At 40.5% G+C, this 24,282-nt stretch overlaps 1 protein-coding gene across 2 annotated transcripts in view; it reads left to right on the forward strand.

The window, feature by feature from the left end:
* SAR1B (secretion associated Ras related GTPase 1B) overlaps positions 1–24,282 on the forward strand; it is a 47,298-nt gene that overhangs the window by 17,715 nt on the left and 5,301 nt on the right. Inside the window, exons 2-6 of one of the 2 annotated variants that reach the window (XM_089530039.1) lie at positions 4,590–4,665; positions 10,938–11,057; positions 13,456–13,521; positions 15,410–15,513; positions 18,876–19,007. In XM_089530039.1, coding sequence (XP_089386165.1) covers positions 4,608–4,665; positions 10,938–11,057; positions 13,456–13,521; positions 15,410–15,513; positions 18,876–19,007 — 480 coding nt within the window. In that variant the 5' untranslated portion in view covers positions 4,590–4,607. Of the gene's footprint in view, positions 1–4,586; positions 4,666–10,937; positions 11,058–13,455; positions 13,522–15,409; positions 15,514–18,875; positions 19,008–24,282 lie in introns of both variants that reach the window. The other variant, XM_089530049.1, reaches the window with a different exon arrangement.

Genomic DNA, 24,282 nt, shown 5'->3' on the forward strand with positions numbered 1-24,282 from the left:
ATTTAATGGGACTTCAGCATCCACAGATTTTGTTATCCATAGGAGGCCCTGGAACCAAATCCCATCAGGTACCAACGGCCCTCTGTATTTCTCCCACTTAACAATGGAAATACACACATTGGAATTAGGATTGGATCATTGTACTTTTTTCTGCTGAGCATCTTATCAGCTATTTCCCCCTTCCATAGTGTAAATTCTACATATTAAATATTCTGCTTTCCTATCTGTTTATCTGTCCGTTTGGCTATCTATCTCCAGAGCTTTCTTGTTTTGTTCATGGAGCCTGCTTAACCTAGAAGGATCCCTCTAGCTCAGTATGACAAAGTTATTTTCACTGCTGAAATCTGAGCACTTATTTTGCATCCCGCTCTGTGTGCTGATTTGTATGTTACTTGAGTACATAGGTTTGCTTAAGTCTCCTGCAAGCTTTTCCTGGTTGGTATTTTGTTCAGGCAATAAATAAATCAGATGACGTGTATATACTGCTGTGTTTGCTTGTTCTTGACCTTTGCTCTTCATATGAGTAAGTGACAGTTTTTACGGGAGGTGTTGTGTAACGTAGAGTTCATGCAATGACTGTGTTTTGTCCTTAACATGTGTTCTTTCAGCTGATCTCCAATCAATTTTGCAGTTTGTTATAGACTTTTATAATCTGATCCTATACAGACTTATTCCCAAATCAGTGGGATTTACTTCTGAATAGATAGTCTTTCTATGAAAGGGAGGCCAAAGTTAACAGCACTGATTGTAATTCTTTTAACACCTGAAGAGTCTTCACTTTTTGATCAATGAGTAATAGTCTCTGAAGTATGGAGCTTGTTTTCTGCTGCTCCAATGGCTGGAACATAAGCCAAAGGATTCCAGAAAGGAGATTCCACCTATTAGGAATAACTTGTTTACTGTTCAACCTCAGAATAGATAACCTGGGGAAAGGAGATGAACTCCCCTCCTTGGGAGGGCTTTAAACAAAAGTTGGATGGGCATCTTTCAGGAGTGCTGTAGTTGTGTATTCCTGCATGGCAGGGGGTTGGATGATGACCATTGAAGCTCCTTCCAGCTCTAAGATTTTATGACATGTAGAAAAAGAAACATTTTCTGCCTTGGTTATAGATAAGGTACATTTTGAGCTGTAGGTTGTGTTTCATTGGTGAGCGCTGCCCTTGCTGCTTTGTGGGATGAAATGTTATTCTAGGCTGGAGACACTTGCCAGATTGCAGATGATGGTGATGATGGTGATAATGATGATGATGATTTGCTTTCAGATAAACAGGGAGGTAAACATTGTAAATAGGTCCTTCTTTGTTGTTTTTGTTCAAGCTGTCAGTGAATTCAGATTATTAATATTTATGAGACAACTGGGATCACAGTATGCTTGTAGCTAATAACTTATGTAGACTTATATGCATGTTTGTGTTGGCTTAAAACTGGAGTAACCTGCCAGAGACAGTCCAAGAGGCTGAAGGGGCATTTATCTGCTGCCAGCTTAAGTCTGAGCAACACATTCTGGAGGATGCAAGACAGCTGCTAAAAACAGTTTCTGTATGATCCATTCCAACTTCTTCCCTGCTTCTTTGTAAATAGTTTGTCAGCTGCTTATCCACATCACCCAGTTTTGCACCACTATCTGCCATCGGCTGGTGTGAAGAGGGGAGAGGGACAGTGCACAACACAGTGACATCATGCCTTGGTTAAATAAATAAATAAAGTGGCACAGCTCATTATGGGGCAAGCAGACAGGGAGAGGTCAACTGAGGGAGACTATTCTTGGCAGCTACTTGGTATCTGCAGTAATACCCTTTGACTCCAGGTACCACAACATTTATGGCATTGCCAGGAGTAAAACTTTGTGACAAATTCCTTTGCAAATTAATTTTTTTGGAAATGAAAGCACCACACAAGTGCAAACTATATTCAAAATACACTTCTGATATCCCTCTGTTCTAGTTAAAGCCTTGAAAGAAACTCAGTGGGTTCAAGAGACTTTCACAAGACAAAACAATCAGAAGCAGCTGTCATTCCTATCAAATGCCTCCACACTGAGAGTTGTAGTCCTCAAAAGAGAAAATAAGGGTTTGTGTTGCTGACATGCCATTTGTGATACTCACGTCAGAAAGCTATTGATTATCTCTGTGTTGCAATATCATCTTATGTGGTGTAGTAGTTTGAGAGTTGGACTATGATTGGAGACCACGATCTGAATCCCTGCTTTGCCATGGAATCTCATAATATCACTTTGAGCAAGTGACATTCTCTCAGACTCAGAAGGCAAAGACAACCCCCCACCCCACCCCAAACAAATCTTTCAAGAAAACTCTTATGGTCTTAGAGTTGCCATAAGTTGGAAGTGACTTGAAGACACCCAACCACCACTGCTACTAGGTAATAAAAGTGTTCTAGGTTTCTCTTATTCAGCTTTTAAAATAAAGGTTACAGTCCACAAATATGAAACTGTTAGAGCTGTTGGAGACTATTAGAGGCTATAATTTTATGAGAGCTATGAGGTCTTAGCAACACCTGCCCACCTTCTAGGAAGTTACAAGACTTTGAATTGGTATCTTTCACCTAGGAAGCAAACCCATCCACTCAGTCTTCATCTAAACCTGTAACCAGCGACTCCTGTATCTTCTAAGTAGATTAGAGCGGAAAAAATGACCACTAGTTATTCCGAAGAGCCACCAGAATGGTGGAGCTACAGCTTTCTTCCAAGCATACACAACTTGTAGCCAGAACAGGATGCCTCCTCACCCCACCTTAGTCAGACCAAGGGGCACATTTTTGTACAAGCAGGCCACAAATGCAAATAAAAGATATTAACTAGCTGCAGATAGGTTTTATCTTAAATGGAAGTAGGATAGTGAAGTGGTAAGGTAATGGAACCTTTCAGGATTGGTCTTGAGTCCTTGATTTATTGCATTTTTCATAGATATATATGTTACTGGTGATAGCAAGCTAGTTTGATTCTCCTAGCAGCAGCTCGCTATTTATTTATTTATTTATTTATTTTGGTGCTGTTATGACAAGAATTGGCAGTGTCCTGTTTTGGGGATCTGTTCATTCTCCTCTTTGTGCTGATGAGTGTGGCTTGTCCAGTGTGTCTTGGCAACTGTTTTGCCCTTGGTGCCGGAGTGTTTCAGGAAGGAAGGGAAGAAGCTGTGCTCTGGTCTTCCTCCTGTGCAGGCCAGGGGATAACAAATAAAACCTGCTCCTCCAAAGGAGAGATATTATCAGTTTGCTTGAAGGATGTTCCCTTTACAGGAGGCCATGTGAGATGTAATTAGATAGCAATACATTGAGTATGTTGTTTAGTTACTAAATAGTACTGTAGTTGTAATAAATTTTCTTGATGAATACGTTTGACATGCAAATAGGCTTTGTGAGGTAGATGGGAAGTTTTCATTGAATACAACTATTTACTTCTCCTTTGCTTCAAAGCTACTTTTTGAAATTGTCCTCTCGTTTGAGGAGAGGACATCTTGCTATGTACCTACTTTCAGCCAGTCACAGATTGTATAGTCATAGTGATGACATTGCACTTTGTAATCAGTTAAAGTTACCAGTAGCTATTTGGCAATAACCTTGTTTTGACGTCACACTAAGTGGAAGTTAAGAAGAGGAAATGTGTTGGCTCTTGGCTAATTGACATGTTCCTGCATTTAACATTTTGGTACCTTTTCAAACCCAATGCAAATATTGTCGCATCTTTGAGACCAATTGAAAGGTAGAAGTTGGTAGCATGAGCTTTTGTAGACTTGAGTCTACTTCTTCAGATACAAGATGTCCCCATGTATCTGAGGAAATAAGCTCAAGTCTATGGAAGCTCATGTTACCAACATTTTTCTTTCAGTTAGTCTCAAAGGTGCTGCAAGATCCCTTTGCATACCAATTTTCAAAACTAACATAGCTATGTTTTTCAGACCCTAGTAGGAGATCACCCTAGAGGGTTTTTTCCCCAGGTGATCTGAAATGTTAATGACTTCCCCCATGCTACTTTTGAAAGCTATGTTGTGTAACCTTGCCAATTTATTTTAATATATCTTATATCTTTTATATCTTATATGAAGCTGAAGGCAATTATATTGATAGGAAATGGAGGTTTCCCACCAAAAATGAACTTTGTCATATCATTCTGGCAATTTTTGCTTGCCTTGTGAACGTGTGCATTCTTGGTTCTCAGATTATGTTATTACCACAAGTAGATGGTGTGCATGAGCAGACATCTCACCCACCTCAACATGAGACATACCATCAGAAGTGCAGGCAGCGAGTTTTCACAGTATCTTGTTTGATGTGTGATGGGACCTTCTATCCTAGAAATATCTCTTTAAACCCCGAAGGACATGGACTACTAGTTGTATGGTATTTTAGGAAGTGACCATTACTTTTTATGTAGTAGAAAACTGTTTCCTTCCTCTAGCATAGTGTTTTAAGATTCCAGTCAATAATGTTGATTTGATTTCACAACAGAATAACTAAGCAGATGCACTTTGCTGTGTATTAGTTATTTTCTTTTCCTTATCAACTGTGTTTGATATTTCAGTGGTGTTTAAATGCCATTTGATTTATATAATTTTCTTTTCTTTATTCCCCAGAACCTGCAAGATTTGGAAATGTCCTTTATATTTGATTGGATCTATAGTGGCTTCAGTAGTGTACTGCAGTTTCTAGGTAAGGGGCCTGCATTCCACACAGATGCTGTCCCTCCCATTCATCTGTCTCTTGTATGCCTCTTCTCTTGTTCCAGTTAACAAGCTTTAATTCTGTTTGTACACATTGTCTGATATCCCAATCCTATATTCAGAGGTTCCAGCTTTGTCTCTTTCTGATCAACTAAGGAGGGAGGATGTACATTTATGCCCAATATAAGCATACCTGAGCCCAGCCTACATACTCCAGATGCACCAGATCCTGTCTGATCTTGGAAGCAAAGGAGGACCAGGCCTGTTTAGTACTTGGATGCGAGATTGCCAACAAATGCTAGGTATTTCAGAAGAAGGGGAAACCACCTCTGAGTATTCAGTGCTTTAAAAAACCTTATGAAATTCATGGGATTGCCATAAGTTGGCAGGTGACTTGAAGGCACACACACACACATCATTGCTCCTAGTTTATCCATTATAGTCTATCTTGTGGTTCTGTCAACTGCTTTCAGTGCTTCAAAAATAAATTTTGTTTCACGGTTCACCTGAGTTTATAAAATCAAAATGGCCATCTTGCATAATGATCAACTGTTCTTCTAAGGCCTTGTTGACATATTTCATTTTCAGAATTCCTTAGAAGACAACTTTACTGTAACTATTCAATCCTAAAAAGGCTGCCCCCTCCCAAATTGCCTGCCAAAGGCCTCTGCAGCTTACATTGTCTAGTTTAGAAGCAATAAGGGCATCTTTGTATCAAAGCGGTAGCTTAGAAGTAGCCAGCTTTGTCCTGCACCTATATTCAAGCCAATGGTGCTTGAGTATATGTGAAACTCCATTTTCGCAAGGGGACCAGAACGGATCCCCCGCAAAAAAAGGGGGGTGACTGTATATGTCCAGTATACATTCTAATAGTTTAAAAAAACATTCATACACAAAAAACCTGACATCTCAGTGTTTGGTTTAGTTAGTGTAACAGGACTAGCTTTGAAGGTTGCTTAAAATGCAGGGGCATGAGTACTGACCAGGAACCAGTGAATGAAATATTTCTAAAACTGTTTCTATGTACAATTAAAAGCGCTGGTGCTAACCATTAAGTCCCTAAACTGCGAGTGGGCCCTACATATGTTTTTGGACTACAATTCCTGTTAACCCCAGCCAGGATAACCAATTATGAGGGCTAATGGGAGTTGCATTTGGAGGAATATAGTTGCTCTTCCCCTAGAAGATTTTGGAGCTACATACCTGAAAAACCTGCTACTGCACTGTATTATTTGCCTTGAAGACAGACCTCCAAATCCTAAAACCACCTGAGGCAAATGTGGGCAAACTGCCATCCATGTACTATATTCAGCCCCAAGGGCCATTTTTATTGCTCCCAGGGTCCCCCAGGTTATGTGTCAAAAATATGTTGAAAAAATAATCTTGAATTATACTATAACGCCTGCGCCCTTTTATGGGCCAAAGATTGGATAACTCTTGAAAATAAAAAACAACTGGAATTAGAAGCAACAGATATGAAAATAGGTTGGCACGCATCTCTTGTATATGATCAAACAGACAGAAAGTTTGACATGCATATTATCAGAAAGGCAATATTTAAAATCTGGAAAAAATATAAGGAACTTTTCTATAATAAACTTCCACTATGGACGTCACCACAAGAAGCTTTTCACAAAGTAGAGCACCCAGGAAACCACAAATGGATAAAATATGAAGATTGCATAACCAACATGAGAGGAAAGATGGAATTAAAAACAAAGAAGTCTTAGAATCAGAGGGAAAGAAAATTAACTGGTTACAATACATACAACTAAAGATAATAACAATTAAAGATATAAAAAATAAAGGAATAGAAATAGAAAAAACAGAATTTGATAAAATTATAATGGGAAAAGAAAAAGGAACAATCAGAAAGATCTATAACATACTTCTAGATTTTGACCAAATGGAAGAAACGGTAAAAGAAGTAATGATAACCTGGATGAAGAACATAGGGAAACCGATACTGTTAGATATATGGCAGAAATCATGGAAGATGACTCAAAAATTCACAAAAGGAAATATTTTGAAAGAAAATTATTTTAAAATATTCTATAGATGGTATTTAACCCCTTCTAGATTAGCAAAAATGAGAAAAAGTGTGGACGGACTGTGCTGGAAATGCAGAGAGAAAGTTGGAACAATGTACCATGTATGGTGGCAATGTGAGAAAACCAAAAACTTCTGGAAGCAAATACATAAGGAAATACAGGAGGTAAACAAGATAACAATACCCCTAAGCCCAGAATTTTTCTTATTAAACATAACAGAAATGTTGAATATAAAATTAAACAGAAATCAGACCAGTACATTACTTTATTTGGTGACGGCTGCGCGTATAGTCTTTGCAAGACATTGGAAAGAAAAAACAATACCCAACATAGCAGAATGGAAAACAAAAGTATATGAGCTAAAGGAAATGGATAGAATGTCTATGTATATTGCAGGAGAAACAAATCAAAATTATGAAAAGAAATGGGGAAAACTGATAAAAAGTTGGAGTATAAAGGAAACCAAAACTTAGAAGTTAGAAGTTAGTTACCTTGCAGTAATATTGGTATATAAGAAGGTGTAAGTTGATATGACAATGAACCTCAAAGAATAGATATAAAATCCCCTTGGGTATGTAAGGTATAATACAACTATGTATACTGGCTTTTTTGTTTGTTTGTTTGTTTGTTTGATACACTTTGAAGCAATAAGAAAAAAAACTTATAGGATGTATAAATCTATAGAAGAAACATAATCTGTATTAAGCTCAAAAGTGAAAATCTTTTCTCATATGGTATGGAAAAACTGAAATAAATATTATTATAAAAAAAAAATATATGTTGAAAGAATGCCCACAAAAGCCATCTGGGGGGTATGGAGGGCATTTCCACCATGTTTGGAGACCTAGCAGACCCCACGAGGGGTGCTAAACAAAAATTTTACAAAAACCTTTTGCTCCTTTATGTCATCTAGAGGGCATAGGGAGCATTTCCACCACATTTTGGGTCCACCCTGGGCCAACGTAGGCCAAAGAGAGACCTTTTTTTGTAATGGGAAGTAACTTTTGATCACTTCCAGTTGTAAAAAAAGATCTCTCCTATGCCTAAAATGGTCCAGGAAGCCCCCAAAATATGGTGAAAATGCCCTGTGGTCTCCTCAAGGGCATTTGGGGGCAAAAAAGTGTTGTTCTTTTTTTGTGGGACTGGGTGCAGTTGGAGTGTGTGGTCCTCCAAGGTCTTCTGAGGCACAAATGCAGCCCCAACCCTTCCACAGTTCCCCACCCCTGATCTAAGGGAACTAGTGACTCAAGATGGGACCTTCACCAATATAAACAGTTGGCATCTTTGGAGAGCTATCAGACCCCCAACACCCGGCCAGGACCTACTCTTGATGTTTGCATAAATATTAAGCCGTTTAAAGCTAGGCATGGCAATATGAATAGCTCTGTCTTGAGGCAATGATGTCTTGAGTGTTGTGTTCCTTACACAGAGGATTCATTCTCATATAAGGCTTTCTATTGCTTTTCATTTCATACTGAATATGCCTAGAATACATATGTACACAACATGGTGTAGTGGGAGCCAGTGTGGTGCAGTGGTCTGAGTGCAGGACTATGAATCTGGAGACCAGGGTTTGAATCCCTATTCAGCCATGTAATCCCACTGGGTGACCTTGGGCAAGTCACAGTATCTCAGCCTTAGAGGAAGGCAAAGGTAAACCTCCTTTGAACAAATCATGCCAAGAAAATCCTGTGATAGGGTTGTTTATGATTGCCATAACTCTGAAAGGACTTGAAAGCACACAATAATAACAATGTATGAAAATAGCATACATGGTTCCTCATTACACAGAGATGCTCCATGTATGGAAAACTTCATTTGTGAAGTCGGGTCCATCTTCTGATGTCAGCAACTCTGTTCACCTTCCTATTTTTTTCATAAGCTACTTTCAGGATTGTTTAACTTGGATTCCAAACCACACATTCGTTTCCTCTGTTGTCTGTGTGAACAGACCTTGCTCAGTAGTTTAGCATTCACATCCAGTTCATGGATGATGAATATGATGATATATTTATTTCTTACCTGCCTCCCCTCATGGATTGAGGCAGGCGGCAACAACAATTAACAAACAACAGCATTAGTTAAAACACATTGGTTAAGCACACATCAATTTAAAAGGACAAATAATATGTGCTCATATTAAAACAATCCACATCTAAAAGTTGTCATTTAAAATTCACAATTTAAAAATCATCTGGATAAGCCTGCCAGAAATTACCAGAATGATGTCATGATTTCTACCAGATAGGAATATAGGAAGCCACCTTGCACAAGGAAGGTCATACTTTTTCTCTGTTTAGCTCAGAAATGCAGTATTGTGTTTCCCATCAGCCTCAGCTGACCCAGCCAGTGTTGAGGTAGTATCTGGAAGGCCATAGATTCTTCACCTTTGGTCTAATACAATATTATCTACTCTGTCTGGCAGCAAGTCTCCAAGGTGTGAAGAAGGAAGTGTTCATTTTGCCACTCCTTGTTCTTTTTAACTGGTGATCACAGTGACTGAACGAGAACCTTTACTTGCAAAACATATGCCTTACTGGTCAGCATTGTTCCCACCCCAAATGTGGTAGTATTAAGCTTAAATATAATTGTTAGTGCTAGTTAGACCAGAATCACTGAAGCAGTGGGATTGACGTAAGTGTTGACAATCAGCAGTTGAGTCAGTGAATCTTTTCTAGTTTGGATTTGCAAATGAATTGAGGCTTTCAATCAGGGACAGGAATCTTGCAGCCGTCCAGATGCTGTTGGACTGCATGAAAAATGCTGGGAGTTACAGTCCAATTACATATGGAAGCCACATGATTCCCACCCCTGCCTTAGATGAAATCTCTTGAATAGAATAGAATAGAATAGTTTGTTTACGGTTTTTGACCAAAATATCTCAGTGTTATATATACTAATAAATCTAAAAAAGATCAAATTAAAACACAAATATACATATAAACAAGAAGCATTACACACTGACATAAGAGAGGGGATCCTTGAACAACTCACTCTTTTAACCACAATTCTGATCCTTAATAATTTGTTTGTGTGTAGCAATGGCAACAGCACAAAATTGGGCCATATTCTCAGTAATTTGTGGCTCTACATCCTTGAGCAATAGTGTGAAATAGTAATTAGCTGTTTGACCTGGAAATTTTTGTAAGATTGGATGAATTAAAGAGGAATGCACACCTTGATAAGAAGGACAGTACAATACAATATGCTGGAGTGATTCCACTGAGGTGTCAGAGCAAGTGCATGTCCGGTTCTCATAAGGGATTTTCTAACATTTCCTTCCAATACGGCTGAGGGAAGAACATTAAAGCGAGCTGCAGTAAAGGCTGCCCTAAATTTGGGTACTATTAGCTTGGTCAATTTAACTGGCCTAGCAAAGGACATTTCCAAACTTCCTAAAACTGGCATGTTCCTGATTTTACCCCTGTGATTCTGCAGTTCTATATCCCAGATACGTTGTCTAAAGGCTGATTTTGCCTTTTCAAAGCCCATTTGTATCAGGATAGTTGATGAAAATCCACATTTACTCAAGATGCTGTTTATCATCAGCTTTCAGGAAGAATGATAATTATCCAGTAGAACCAAAGGAGCCAACCCACATGGGACAAGCATGAGTTCAAGCCAAAAATTAATTATCATAACCCAAGATTGTGCTTTGATAGTAATCAAACCCGCCTCAAGGCACATTACTGTATACTGTATGGTACTGAGAATATGCGTCTTAAAAATTTAGTCTATATTGTCTTGAACAATACTATAGGTACAAATTTGAGCTCCATATAATAAAACTGAAATAATTTTTGCTTCAAAAACTTGTATAGCGGCTGGTATATAGCATCCTCCTTTGGTGTAAAAGAAACTCTGCAGTGCTGTCATATTCCTCTTGTTCTTATGATATTGTGTACTTTATGTTTTAGCAGATCCACCTGATTTATAATGATTGTGTGTGGCAGCATGTCCAGAAAACCTCAGCTTTCTGTCTTTATTTGAAGGAATTCTGTTCCAGAGTATACTCATCTAAAAGGCATGCATGGCTGTAATAGCATGTATCCAAACCCATGATGTTGTGTTATCATGTCATGATATAGCAATGGGTAGATTCCTTCCTAAACATTTGCTGGAGTAGAAAATCTCAACTTCATTCCTACCATTTGAATATTATACTTTGGGAATTAGTCCTTATTCTCCAAACCGGTTTATTCTTTTTCAGGTCTGTACAAGAAAACTGGTAAACTAGTATTTCTTGGATTAGATAATGCTGGAAAAACCACCCTCCTGCATATGCTTAAAGATGACAGATTGGGACAACATGTCCCCACACTACATCCAAGTAAGTCAATGTTCCCTGCTGTAAAGCTTGAATGTGCTTCATTAATCTTTATGTCACATAATACGTTGTGGAAAAGGATATGAGTAGGAAATACAACAGTGCTTCTCATTCTGTGGGAGGGGCTCCCTTAATAAGATCCTGAGCCACACAGGCTGAGTATACCTAAGTCCAAAACACACTGCAGAAATAAACCAGTTTGATACCACTTTAATTGCCCTGGCTCAGTGCTAGGGAATTCTGGGAACTTTAGTTTAATGTGGCATTGGAGTTCTCTGATAGATAAGGCTAGATGTCTAACAAAATACAGTTTTCAGAATTTCCTAGCATTGAGTCAGGGCAGTTAAAGTGGCCTCGAACTGGATTATTTCTGCAGTGTGTTTTGGACCCTAGTTGCTAGTGTTTCTACCTTCTGCCCCCCCCCCCCCCCCATTTCTTACACAGCTGGGAGCAGAGCAGGATGAACTCAGGCTGGATTTTGCCACATCCCAGGCCTAGAGTTATTGTGAGGAAGGTAATATAGCCATACATAGTACTAGTAAGTACATTTTTGACAAGCACTAGTTTTGATGGATTGGCTTCATTCCTGTTCAGTTTTGTATTTTACAAGTATGTTGAAAATGCTGAGATGATTGCTGCAGTTCATACAAGCTGTCTAGTTTTCATTGGCCACCGTCTCCACAGTACTTGGCAAGCTATTTACTATATATACCCTTGTACAAGTCATGGGAAGGTTTCAGGGTCAAAATCATTGATTTTGATATGACCCGTGGATAAATTGAAGTTAAAACTTAGAGGGCCATAAAGGATGGAAAGGGGAAAATACCACTTCCATCCCTCCTCCTCTTTCTCTGGACCTCTCCTGACCACCTAGCACTGATTCCCAGGTGCTGGAGGAGAGGTTTTAACATCGGATTGAGAAGGGAAGCAAGTGGTGTTAAATGAGATGTTTTTTCCATGGGAAGAGGGGTCTTGCAAATCAGACTGGAGAAGGAGGCAAGTAGTGTTAAATGAGGTGTTTTTCCATGGGAAGAAAAGGCTTGTAAATCGGAATGGGGAGGGAAGCAAGTGGTGTTAAATGGGGAGTTTCTTCCATGAGAAGAGGAGCCTTGCAAATCGGACTGGGAAAATCTCTCTCTCTCTCTCTCTCTCTCTCTCTCTCTCACACACACACACACACAGAAAAACGTGCCTTGAGGCACCAAGAGCGGGGCATCAGGCTTGCTTGTTTTAGGAATTTTCTAAGCGGTACTAGATAATTGATCCATATATAAGTCGACCCAGGATTTTAGGGTCAATTTTGGGGTGTAAATTTCTTGATTTATGATCGAGTATATACAGTATGTGGAGCATCTTATAACTCAGATTGTGGATTTTCTCTGTATCACTGAAAACTAGTTTTTGGCAACATGTTTGTTTCTTTAAACTACTGATCCACCTAGCAAACCATGGCTGATTAGCAAATGGCAAGATGTTATTCTACCAGTGCATCTATTTAACCCCCCCCAACACACACACACACACACCCCTTTCTGACTTCATTGACATTTTAAGTGAATGTTGGGTCAAACCAAGTCTCACATGAGTTGTATGGGACATATTTCTAATTAAGTGAGTATAGCAGAATGGCCTTAAACACACCAAAATCCCTAGATTGCCACAGATTTTCTCTCAGGTGATCATAATTCACAGGGCACATAAACCACAATAATCTCATCCCAGATTATTAGTTCTATGGGAGTATTACTGCAATACTTCCAGGCTTATTTAAGAAGTTTAACTGATTTCAACAGAATTTACTTTTTACAAAGACTGCTTTATATTGGGGTGATATTTCAGTTCTAGACACTCTGGCAAAATTATGAAATTGATTCTGTAATAATTCATGAATATTTGTCATGGCTATAGTTATTTGTACTCAGATTTCTAAGATAATGTTACTTTTGATAAATTTTCTACTAAAAGAATGGGGAGAAAAAATAAGTGTTGGTTTACTATGCAATATGAAATATGGACTATTCAAATTGTTTTGGCAATATATGGTAATATTAGATCTCTATAGCTCACCATAAGATAAAGTGGGGTGAAGAATTTAATATTGTTGAAAGGAAAATGTTGAATTGTAGTCACAAATCGGGTCTAGAAGAAAGTTCAGGAAGTCATTTTTGTCTCATGCTTTCTCTGTTTTTTGTTTTGGTCTTTCTATGAAGATTTTTGTTGCTGTTATATGCTGTTTGAGTGGTGAATTGTGACTTGTGACTTTTTACTCGTCCTTGTTTTGAATTGTGTTTTGTGCTGTTATGTTTTAATGAACAAATGCATTTTTTAAAAAAAGAAATCTAAAGTAATGTTGTGCTGCAAGATCTGTATTTTTTTAAATCTGATTTTTCTGCTTTTGCAGCTTCAGAAGAGCTGACAATTGCTGGCATGACTTTCACTACTTTTGATCTAGGTGGACATGCCCAAGGTAAGAAGTGTCAACATGCTAAGGCTTGTTTTGTTTGTATTTTCACAATAAAATGCATTAAATTATCATTTTATTCTTTCTTTTCCACATATCAAAAGTGAACATATTGCAAGTGGGATGTATTTTTCTAGTTTAATTTTTTTTCTAACATCATTGTAATTTGACAGAAATCTCTTGTCTCAAACTCCAAATCAGTTCTTTTGCATTACATGAAATGGACACGTTCATGTTCAGTTACAGGATTCTAAGCCACTGTATTAGCAGTTGATAGGACAAACAATGTAACTTAATATTTATTTATTTATTTAGATTATTTATACCCCACTCTTCAGCCACAAAGGTTCTCAGAGTGGCGTACATTTTTTTTAAAATTAGACAGTTCCCTGCCCTCAGGTTTACAATCTAATAAAACATGACACAGAAGGAGAAGGGAATAGTGGTGGAGAAGGGGTCAAGTTCATTGGTTCATCTCTCCCTCTGGGGTGCTGGAGGGAAGGCTCTTCATCTTACTTTGGGCCAGGCCTGATGGAGCTAGCCTGCCTCTCTCCCTCTGAAGCTGGATGATGGTGGATGGGCTGGAGAGAGGGCTCTTCAACCTACTTGGGCTAGGTCAAACTATTACATCACTATGTTATAACAAGTCCAAGAATATTGTAGCACTTCATTTTCAGTTTTTGAGTATTTATTATGTGCTCTTAACTCAGTTTCTGATTTGTGAACAAGACATTAAAGTTATATTGTATTTCAAAACCAGGTTAAATGTAAGTAAATGTGGATTTATAGTACCGTATATACTCTACTATAAGTTGACTTCATGTATAAGTTAAGGGCAAGTTTTGGAGCCAACATTATACATGTTGATATGACCCATGGATTAGTCGAGGGTATAACTTAGAGGCATGCAACAAAGGATCTAAAGGATGAAGGAAAGGAAAACGATGCCAAAGAATTTACAAAATTCCAGCATGCATAACTATTTGTGCTCACTCTAAAGATTGGATGGATGAGAGAGCAGAGGAAGACAATGCTTCCAGGACAGATTACACACTTCACTTTCACTAGGGGATACTTCCTTTTTAAAATAAGAGTTTAAGTGCTGTGGATAAGTCGATTCAATTTTTTGGGGTCAATATTTTTCCTAAAATTTCTAGATTTGCATATGAATATATGCAGTATTTTATGCACATATAGATTTCCTCCACTCTTGAACACTACTAGAGAAAACTGATCCTTCAGTATTGGTTTTGAAGCTATATTCTTCAGTTTGGGTACTTGGAGTCTAAATCCAATTCAGTGCTGGAAGAGTGAAAATTCCAGTAGTACAGTTGTTGTGGATTACACCATTGTGCAGCACCTTGTACAATCTCTTTTGCAGCAAAAATCGTATGTGGTATACCCTTGCACTACGAAAATCACTTGCACATTGTATACAAAGACATTGCACATTGTATACAAAGACATATTCAGTGGATTAAAGATGGCATCTAGAATATGTTAAATGTTGATAGTGTATTGACAGCAATTTAACTTTAGGGAGTATATATTTGTAATGGTGACTGTTAGATTTTGAAATTCTACCTCTAAATTTAATCATTATATTTGAAAAGCTACATGCCTTTGATCTGTTAATGTCATGTACTATAACACCATCTTAGAAATGGATTATGGGATATTAAAGTTGTTTCTCACAGGAACAATAATGTTGTTTTCAGTTATAGAGCTAGCACTTCAAGGCTCAGAACCAAAGGAAGTGAATTTTTTAGTCTTTTTGTTGTGCCCTTTTAAAAGTTTCTGTTATTTAATGAGATATATCAGTTATTATGAACAGAGCTATATGAGTAACAAATAATTTCCTCTTGCAGTTTCTTTATAACTCTCTTTTTATTAGCTCGCAGAGTTTGGAAAAACTACCTGCCTGCCATCAATGGCATTGTTTTCCTGGTGGATTGTGCAGACCATGAAAGATTGGCTGAATCTAAGCAAGAGCTGGATGTAAGTTTGCAACGTTCTTGTAGTTTTTAACATAAAAATGCTAGAGATTGTGATGAGTATGAGAAAGAAGGAGGGCCTTATCTTGCAGCATTCTTGGACAGCAAGGGACGGAATTAAATATTGTATCTCCCCCTCTATGGAGCCCTTGTCACTCAAACTTGAACCAGTTGTATCCTCAGGTACAACATTTCTTATCATATTGGTGAATATACTCAATCAATTCATGATGGTAAATGGATGTACACATCTTGGGCTCGTATCATGCCAATGTGTCATTATCAAGATGATGTTGGTTGACCTGCTTATTCTTAAGCACAGTAGTAACTGGTATGTCATAATAGACCAGCTGTTTGTGTATACTGATGCTGCTTTACAAGAAGAATCTTCAAAGAGCAGGTTATACATTTCCATGAATACTGTGATTTCCGTTTCTGAACCTCTTGTGTCATTCAGGTGCCAGTGTCTTTGTCCTAGGCTGCAACCATGTTGGTTGGAATAATTGTGTTAGCATACATGGCGACCATTATTATTATTATTATTATTATTATTATTATTAACCTTTATTTATAAAGCGCTGTAAATTTACACAGCGCTGTATATACAATCTTTTTAATTAGATAGTTCCCTGCCCTCAGGCTTACAATCTAAAAAGACACGACACAAAGGGAGAAGGGAGTGGTGGTGAGGAAGGGGATGGGGTCCAGCAGTCTTCTCTACCTCTGAGGCCTGGACCAAGAGAGATGGACTGGAGGCAGTGTTATTCCATCATTACCACCAAGAGAGTTCTTGTCCCTGAGACAGTTCACTCTGGCTCCCAGACCTTGATAGCTCAGGTACATTGTGATTGCAAAGTAGTCATTTTATGTTCTGACTGTTGCTAGCCTAACATTCAAACAAGTAGATTTTGTTGAATGTCCAGTCTTAATAATCTAATTGTCACTGTCAGGACCTTTTCCATTTAATTTTCCCCTACTCTCACTGTCTACAGTTCCTTCATACACGTTTATGTGTCTTAAATTTTGGATTGCACAACAGGCATCTGAGGAAGTTGTCTATATTCTACAAAAGCTCAAGCCATAATAAATATATTAGACTCTGAGATGTCACATAACTGTTTGTTGTTAGAGAAATTGTTCCTATAAATTTCCAATGAATTATGCTAGGAGTAGATTAAAGAAAAGAACACAAAAACCTTATGGACATCTACAATAACACCCCAAATCCACAAAACAGTGATATCTTTACTGGGCCAACCAGAATGCACCATATACACGTTGCAAGATTTTGAAACACCACTGCCTTATTCATCAAGCAAAGGTGTTAAAAATCATACAGGAGAAAGAAATGGTCAGTGTATGAACTGCAGTGATACTGACCCAAAATAGAGAAAAATATACAGTGGGCCCTCGGTATCTGCAGGGGATCTGTTCTGGATCTCCCTGCAGATATCAAAATCTGTGGATGCTAAAGTTCAGTTTTCTTCGGTGGTGGTGCGGTTACGCAGCCGCACCACCGTTGGAGACAATGAGACTTTACCATCCTATCCACCCTTCCTGAAGCCTGCCTTGCTGCTCTACCATGGCAGGGGGCTGCCTCTTCTTCCTCCTGCTTCTTTCCTCCCTTGCTCCCACCACCTCTGCACTTCCTGCTCTTCTTTTTTTCCTCCTCCTCTCCCCCTGGCCTTCCTTCCACCTCCTCTTCCTCCTCCTCTACTCACTCACTCTGCCACTGCTTCTTTTTCTCCTATTCCTCCCTTCCTCCTCCTTCCCCCTGCAACCACCACTGCAGCTCTTCCCCTACTTTCCTCCTCCTCCTCATCTTCCCTGCTGCCTCCTCCTTTTTCCTCCTCCTCTTACCCCTCTGTAACCACCGCCACCCCTATTTCTCTTTCCTCCTCTCCTCTACCGCCCTCAGCCCATGGGCTTGCCATCCACAGATGGCAAGTCCACGGTTAAGGCGGGCCCCCTGTACTTTCGCAGTAGTGAAGGAGAAACTGACAGGTTCTGATGACCCACCTTTCCATGGTGATGGAATTGCATGTTTCTGTGAGGCAGCAGGCTTTGCTGCTGGCAGCAGTGCTGCTGGTAGGCTCTCTCAGGCTTTTGCTGAGGAGCCAGACTAAATGGGCCAAACAGCTTCTGGCCAGCAGCAGTAGTGGGGGAATAACACTGGCAGAGGATCTCTCAGAGACAGTGGCAGGGGCACTCTATCTAGTACTTCTTAGTACTGTGCATGAATACCCTATGATGAGAGAATCCAAAATGAAATAAGAGATAATGTCAGAAGATGTCACTCCCAGGTCAAAAGGCACTCAAGAAGCTACTGTGGTACAGTAGAGGATAATTACGAGTAGTGCTGTGGCTAATGACACAGCTGGACTCAAGCTGAAAGAACATTAAGCTGTTGACATACTCAGAGGTGAAAGAAAAGTTCAGAGCTGTGCAACACACATTATTGGAACATGCAATGTGAAAAGCTTGATTCAAGAAAAGCTAAACATAGTGAAACAAGAAATAGAACATATATGAAGTCGAAGACTTTTATGGCCAGCAGCCATAGTTTTTTGTGGGTTTTTTGGGGCTATGTGGCCATGTTCTAGAAGAGTTTGTTGCTGACGTTTCGCCAGCATCTCTGGCTGGCATCATATAGAACATATACATTGCAATACTTGGAGTGAGCAAGCTAAAGTGGACAGGAGCACATTTTGAGTCAGATAATTACTGAGTGGTTTAATCAGGAAATAAAAATCTAAAGAAATGGAATGGCATAAACAGTGAGGAGAGATGTAGCAAAGCAGTGAAAGGATATAATGCAAACTCTGAGCAGGTCATATCAATAAGATATGAAAGTTCAATGGGTACACATCTCCTGCTGGCAGAGTTTTCACTGGTTATAGGTTAGTGTTAGGGGCACTGGATCCAAGACCATTTATCTCTGTGAGGCTTCCAGGACTAGGCCTGTAATAGCATGGAGCTGATTGTAGGTATCTTTCCGGCTGCTAAAACCAACAAGACAGGAGCTTTAAAAAATTTATATGAAGAAGAAAGGTAAGATTACCTGCTTTGACCAGCTGTGAGCTGGCAGAACTTTGGAAGGGGCAGATGTAATGATCTGGTACTTCATACCCTCCTCCCTTAAGATTGTTTTGCATGTAGACCTTCTTATAGACCTTATTCAGTGCTTTAGGTTAATCGTATCCTGTTTTATCCTTTTTTTAATTTCTTATGGTGTAACTTAATTTGATGTGGCTAATGATGTACTACACAAAGGAGATATATTATTCAGTAAATATGCTGATATAAATTTCTTTCTATGCATTTCTTACATAGAGAATTTTATTGTCTGTCCTCCTTTTTTCATAGGCACTAATGACAGATGAAACTATTGCTAATGTGCCTATCCTAATTCTTGGTAACAAGATTGACAGACCAGAAGCTATCAGTGAAGAAAGGTTACGAGAGATGTTTGGCTTGTACGGGCAGACAACAGGAAAGGTATTAATGCTTTTATTGCTATTATCCAGACTGTTTAATTTCAGTGTATATTTGCTCAACTTCTTAAAATGTTCTGAGGACTGTTTATTTCAAGTTTATATAATTATGCAACAGTTCTATATTTTTGTGATGTTTTAGTTCACAGGATTAAAATTCATTTATATTTTAGATGGCCTTTACAATGTCTGATAAGATTCCTTTTTAAAATAATGCAAGAACATTTAAATTTCCCAGCAGAGAGGGTCCTGTCCTCCTGTAATCTGGGTTTAGCTCCTCCTATTTGCTCCTGTAGGCAGGGACAATAAACAAAAGACCGGCCCCTATATAGGGAGGAGCTAGCCCCCCTGAGCCTCAGTCTTATTCCTGCCTAAGCTCCTAGCAGGATGTTCTCTTCGAGCCAGCGAAGTTTTTCCTTTCCTCGAAAGCGGTTTGAGATTTTCTTGACCTTCCCTTCTTCTCCTCTCTCCTGCCTTTCCCCCTTCCTTGGTGGTGGCTATGGCAGAGGACCCTGAGACCATGGGTGAAGGGCCATCCTTAACCCAGGCTTCCCTAGGCTCAGGGTCTGCCAGCTCAACAGAGGGAGCTGGCTTCAGAGGGAGACCCATTGGGATGGGTTTACTGTTGCTCTGCAGCTTCTTTACTACAGCCTTGGAAGCATGAAGAAGACTTAAAATGGCAAGGGCTCCCAGGATTGGAGAAAGGTCTTGGCTTGCCAATGACTCTCCCTCTCTTCCAAAGCTGCCCCCTTTCATGGTGGGAGCACAGGAGATCTCTGCAAACAGCATTGCAGCACATGGGAGCCATGGGAAGAGATGGTGAGGGGTTTCCCCTCCATGTCTCTGTTTCTCCACATCACCTCTGCCCAGCCTGTTTAAGGCCAGGGATCAGTGAGGAAACTGGTCAGAAGTCATGGAAACTTCCCTCCTCAGCATCTCTGCCCAGCCAGAGTTCAGAGGACAGGCCAGCCAAAGCCATGGCAAAGGATTTCTCTGCATCACCTCTGCCCAGCCTGTTTAAGGCCAGGGATCAGTGAGGAAACTGGCCAGAAGTCATGGAAACTTCCCTCCTCAGCATCTCTGCCCAGCCAGAGTTCAGAGGACAGGCCAGCCAAAAGCCATGGCAAAGGATTTCTCTGCATCACCTCTGCCCAGCCTGAAATGGCCAAGGTCAGAGAGGCAAGCCAGCCAGAAGTCACAGGAGAACGGTGAGTACCAGGGGCCCTCTCTCTCTAGCAACCAAAGAGCCTTTGCCAGATCTAATGCCCTCGCTCAGGGCAGGCATTGCCATGAGGCCTCTGCCAAGGCCATTGCAGGCACTATGCCTAGCATAAGGTTTGGGACTCTGCCAGGAGGGCAGATGGGGGCATTAACCCTTGGTCTCCCCCTTCCTTCCCATCTCTGGCCCCAATGGCACCCAGGACCCTAAAAGGTGTGGGGGATCCTTTTGAAGACTGGGAAACACATGGTGGTGTTGCCAGGGCTCCTTCACATTCCTTTTGAATTCTTATAATGAGATGGTGTGTAAGGAGGCAGAGGATTCCTACTCTGTGTTGCACAGACACATGGCTGTAAAGGAAGCTGGACTTGGCCCAGCAGGAGCTGAAGCTTCCAACTCTAAATGGTCTTTTTTGGCTGCCACAGAGCATCCCACAAAAAGCACAATATGGCTTCATGTCCACCCCAGAGAGAGCATGGCCTCTGCCACCCACTTCTAAACAGAGGCTGGAGGGCCATCTATTGGGAATGCTTTGATTGAGAATTCCTGCATGGCAGAATGGGGTTGGACTGGATGGCCCTTGGGGTCTCTTCCAACCCAGGGATTCTTTGAGAGACCACATGGATACAAATACTCCTGTGTTCCCTCCCCAAAAATTACAACAACAAAAAGGGGTAAACCATTTGTGGATATCATGGGTGGAGAGTTCCCTTCACCCCCAATTGTGTTTGGCTGCCCCAAACCATGTCGCTCTTGAGAGAAAAGCTTGAGCGCTTGGCCTCTCCTTTCCATCAGAGATTATCCTTTCTCAGGACACAGACTTACCTCAGGTAAATGTAGAGCCATGTCCCACAGCAGTCCCTCTGCCCTTCCCAGCTACCTATGCAAGTGGGAGGGAGCTGAGGACCAAGCTAGCTTCTATCATGCAGCCAGATTACTATAAAGCCTGCCTGAAATTAAAAGGGCTAAGCTGTAAACCCCAGCCTGAAGTTGGGCTGTTTTAAACATAAATAAAACAAAATGCCCTGTGAGTATCAGGGCTACACTACAGGCCATATGCAGCTATCTACCCATGATTAGCAATGGTCTTCAGTCACTGATAACTTAAGAGCAGTTTCCTCAGTGCTTGGAATAAGCCACTGCCCAGGCAGCCTCCCTTGATGGGGCAAATAAAGGAGGGGAAAGCCCCCACATCTACAGGGCTGTGGGCTCAGATTTACAAGAGATACAAGTTAACCTTTCTGGTGTTCATTTTATTACTGTTAGCCCATGAGGTTTTAGTTGTGCTGTTTCTGCTTGCCCCCCTCTCCTTTTTCCAGGCCAGAGAAGATGCCTAGAAACTAATTCTTCAAGGGAGGGGCTAGCCATAAAAGCCACATGATGACTTTTCTTGCCTCCTCATGGGCCTCCATCACTGTCTCCATTAGGTCCAGAGCCTTTTTTGCCTTAGGTGGAACAGCCAAAGACATAGGATGTGCACATGGTTCTACCTCCTTTGTGCAAACTGTTATCAGCCATAGCACTTCTCATTAAGAGCATAAGCTTTAACAATACAGATTCATTTAAATGCTAATAAACAGGGTGACTCAAGCAAGGAGAAGGTCTCTGGTCACTCAGCAGACCTCTAATGCTTACATGCATTGAGGATCTTTGGTAAAAACATCTCATATGAGGTGATAGATATATTGGATTAAGGTGACCAACCAAACTCCATTTTAGTGGCAAAAGGATTATGTTCCTGTTCTAAAACACAGTGAACCTCAGTCAGCTAGCCTCAAAAGATGTGGCTCCCCTTGCCTTCCCTTCTTTCTTGGAGAGATGTCTGTTAAAGGGAAGAAACTAAAAAACAACAACAACAACACAGTTTTCCATGAGATGGTTCTCACTAATACAGGGGGTTAAGAAAAATTCTTATGAAAAACAAACAGACAGACTCCTCGCCATGGGGGGAGGAACTCCCCTTCCTCCATGAGTGTTTTAAAACAATACAATCAGGTTTCTCTACTAAGGGGTTGCTTCAAATCCCATTAAGACATCATACAGAGCCCTGAGGGGTTTGCCACAAAAACCACAATTACCTCTTACCTTGTCTAGATTGTTAAATTTTAAGTAAGAATGCCTGCTGATGGGCTTGCCATTCAACTGCTGCCTGGCTTGCAAAGCCTATTGTAACAGGATCTATCATCCATATGATGAATTGGGCTCAAGGCCATGAAGGTTCATGCTACTAATCTCTTTTCTTTAGTGGTCTCAGGGTGCTGCAAGATTCCTTTGCATATTGTTGGGCATGCTTTGATTGTGATTTCCTGCATGGCAGGGGGTTGGACTTGATGGCCCTTGTGATCTCATCCAACTCCATGATTCTATGATTTTATGGTTATAAGGTTAGCTGCTGTGTGGGTGAGTGTCTTATCCCTGATTGGGTTTTCATGGCATGGTCTGGTCCAAACAACACCATTGTTTACTACCTTTTGGGGCTGGAAAAACGGACTTCCTAGTGCCTATGCCTTGTTTTCTGCTAGCAAAAATGCTCAGATTTAATATACCATACAGCTCCATATAGAGACTTACACCAGCCACCTATATGCCCACAGCTTATAGCTTATATATATATATATATATATATATATATATATATATTCCAAAAAACAAACAAAACAAAAATACAACACAGCAAACTATGATTTTTGAAGTCTCTAGACAAGTTCATCCTCAGAAGAAATCAGACTTAATTCTGACCACATGCCCTGTTAACACAGAGTGCATCTATGCTTCTGCATGGACTCACCAATGTCTGCGAGATAAAGGTTAATCCAGTGTCTTCTTTGCCTAACCATGGGATTAGTCTTATTTTACACAGGTTCACAGATGTTTCAGTAAACAACTGCACATTGTTTTGAAATTTTAATTGGAGGTCAGACATTAACATTCCTCTTTCAGAGTGGTAAGTCTTAATTACTACAAATGAAATCACCTTAATATCACCTTCATTGCTATAACCAGTTGACAAGGTGATCAGTGATAGGCTGGAAGATGCCATAGGTCCAGATTAGATCAGGTTCTATTCTGATTGATCACATAATCCACTGCTTAGGCAAGTTCTCATCAACTGCCTCAGGTTTTCAGTGGCTGACCTGCTATAGTCCATCTAAGATGACATTAAGAGGGGGCTTGACCCAACATGGTTATAAGGCAGGTGTCTGCCATCACGTCGTTTCTGCTCCATACGAGAGCAGCTAGAATGGCAGCCATCCTCACATTAAGAGGCTGTTGAGGGGAGTTCCAACAGGGCCTGCCCACCAGACATCGTTTTCCATCTTGGGATGTGAACACGGTCTTAAAGGCTCTGACGGTTGGGCCGATCAAGTCCCTTTGGGAGGCCTTCCTCAAACACCTCTCCCTCAAGGTCATCTTCCTCAGGGCCATTACCTCCTCCAGATGGGTGTCAGAGCTAGGGCCCTGTCGGTACATAAAGACTTGTGTATTTTTAGGCCAGACTCAGTGTGCCTTCGTCCAGACCCTACCTTCGTGCCTAGGGTCAACTCAGACTTTCAGGTGTCACAGGACATTCTCCTGCCTTCATTCTGCCCCGATCCTAAGAAGGACTTGGGAAAGACCTGGCGCACATTGGATGTCTGCAGAGCCCTCAAAATCTACATCAAGAGGACTTCAACCTTAAGGTCATCTGAGATGTTCTTTTCCTTTCGCTTGGGCTCTTTGGGGTGCAAGGTACCAGTCTCGACTCTGAGTAGGTGAATCAGGTCTTGTATTCAAAAGAGCTACTGAACTCTTGATCTCACTCCACCCGAGGGGTTGATGGTGCACTCAACCAGGAGTGCATCTACCTTTGTAGCCTTGACCACTAGCGCCTCCCGGTCAGATATTTGCAGGGTGGCCACAGGGAAGTCTCCTTCAACCTTCATAAGACATTACAAACTGGACGTGTCTCAGTCCGCAGAGGCATCATTTGAAAGGAGGTTCCTCCAACAGATTGTGTCGGGGGCCACAGTCTCCTAGCAGCACCTCCCTCCCAGTTCGAGAGGGCTTTTGTAAATCCCAG

This window comes from Sceloporus occidentalis, unplaced genomic scaffold, assembly GCF_023333645.1.
Source record: "Sceloporus occidentalis isolate IW3139 unplaced genomic scaffold, rSceOcc1.0.p SCAF_1, whole genome shotgun sequence".
NCBI classification, from domain to species: domain Eukaryota; kingdom Metazoa; phylum Chordata; class Lepidosauria; order Squamata; family Phrynosomatidae; genus Sceloporus; species Sceloporus occidentalis.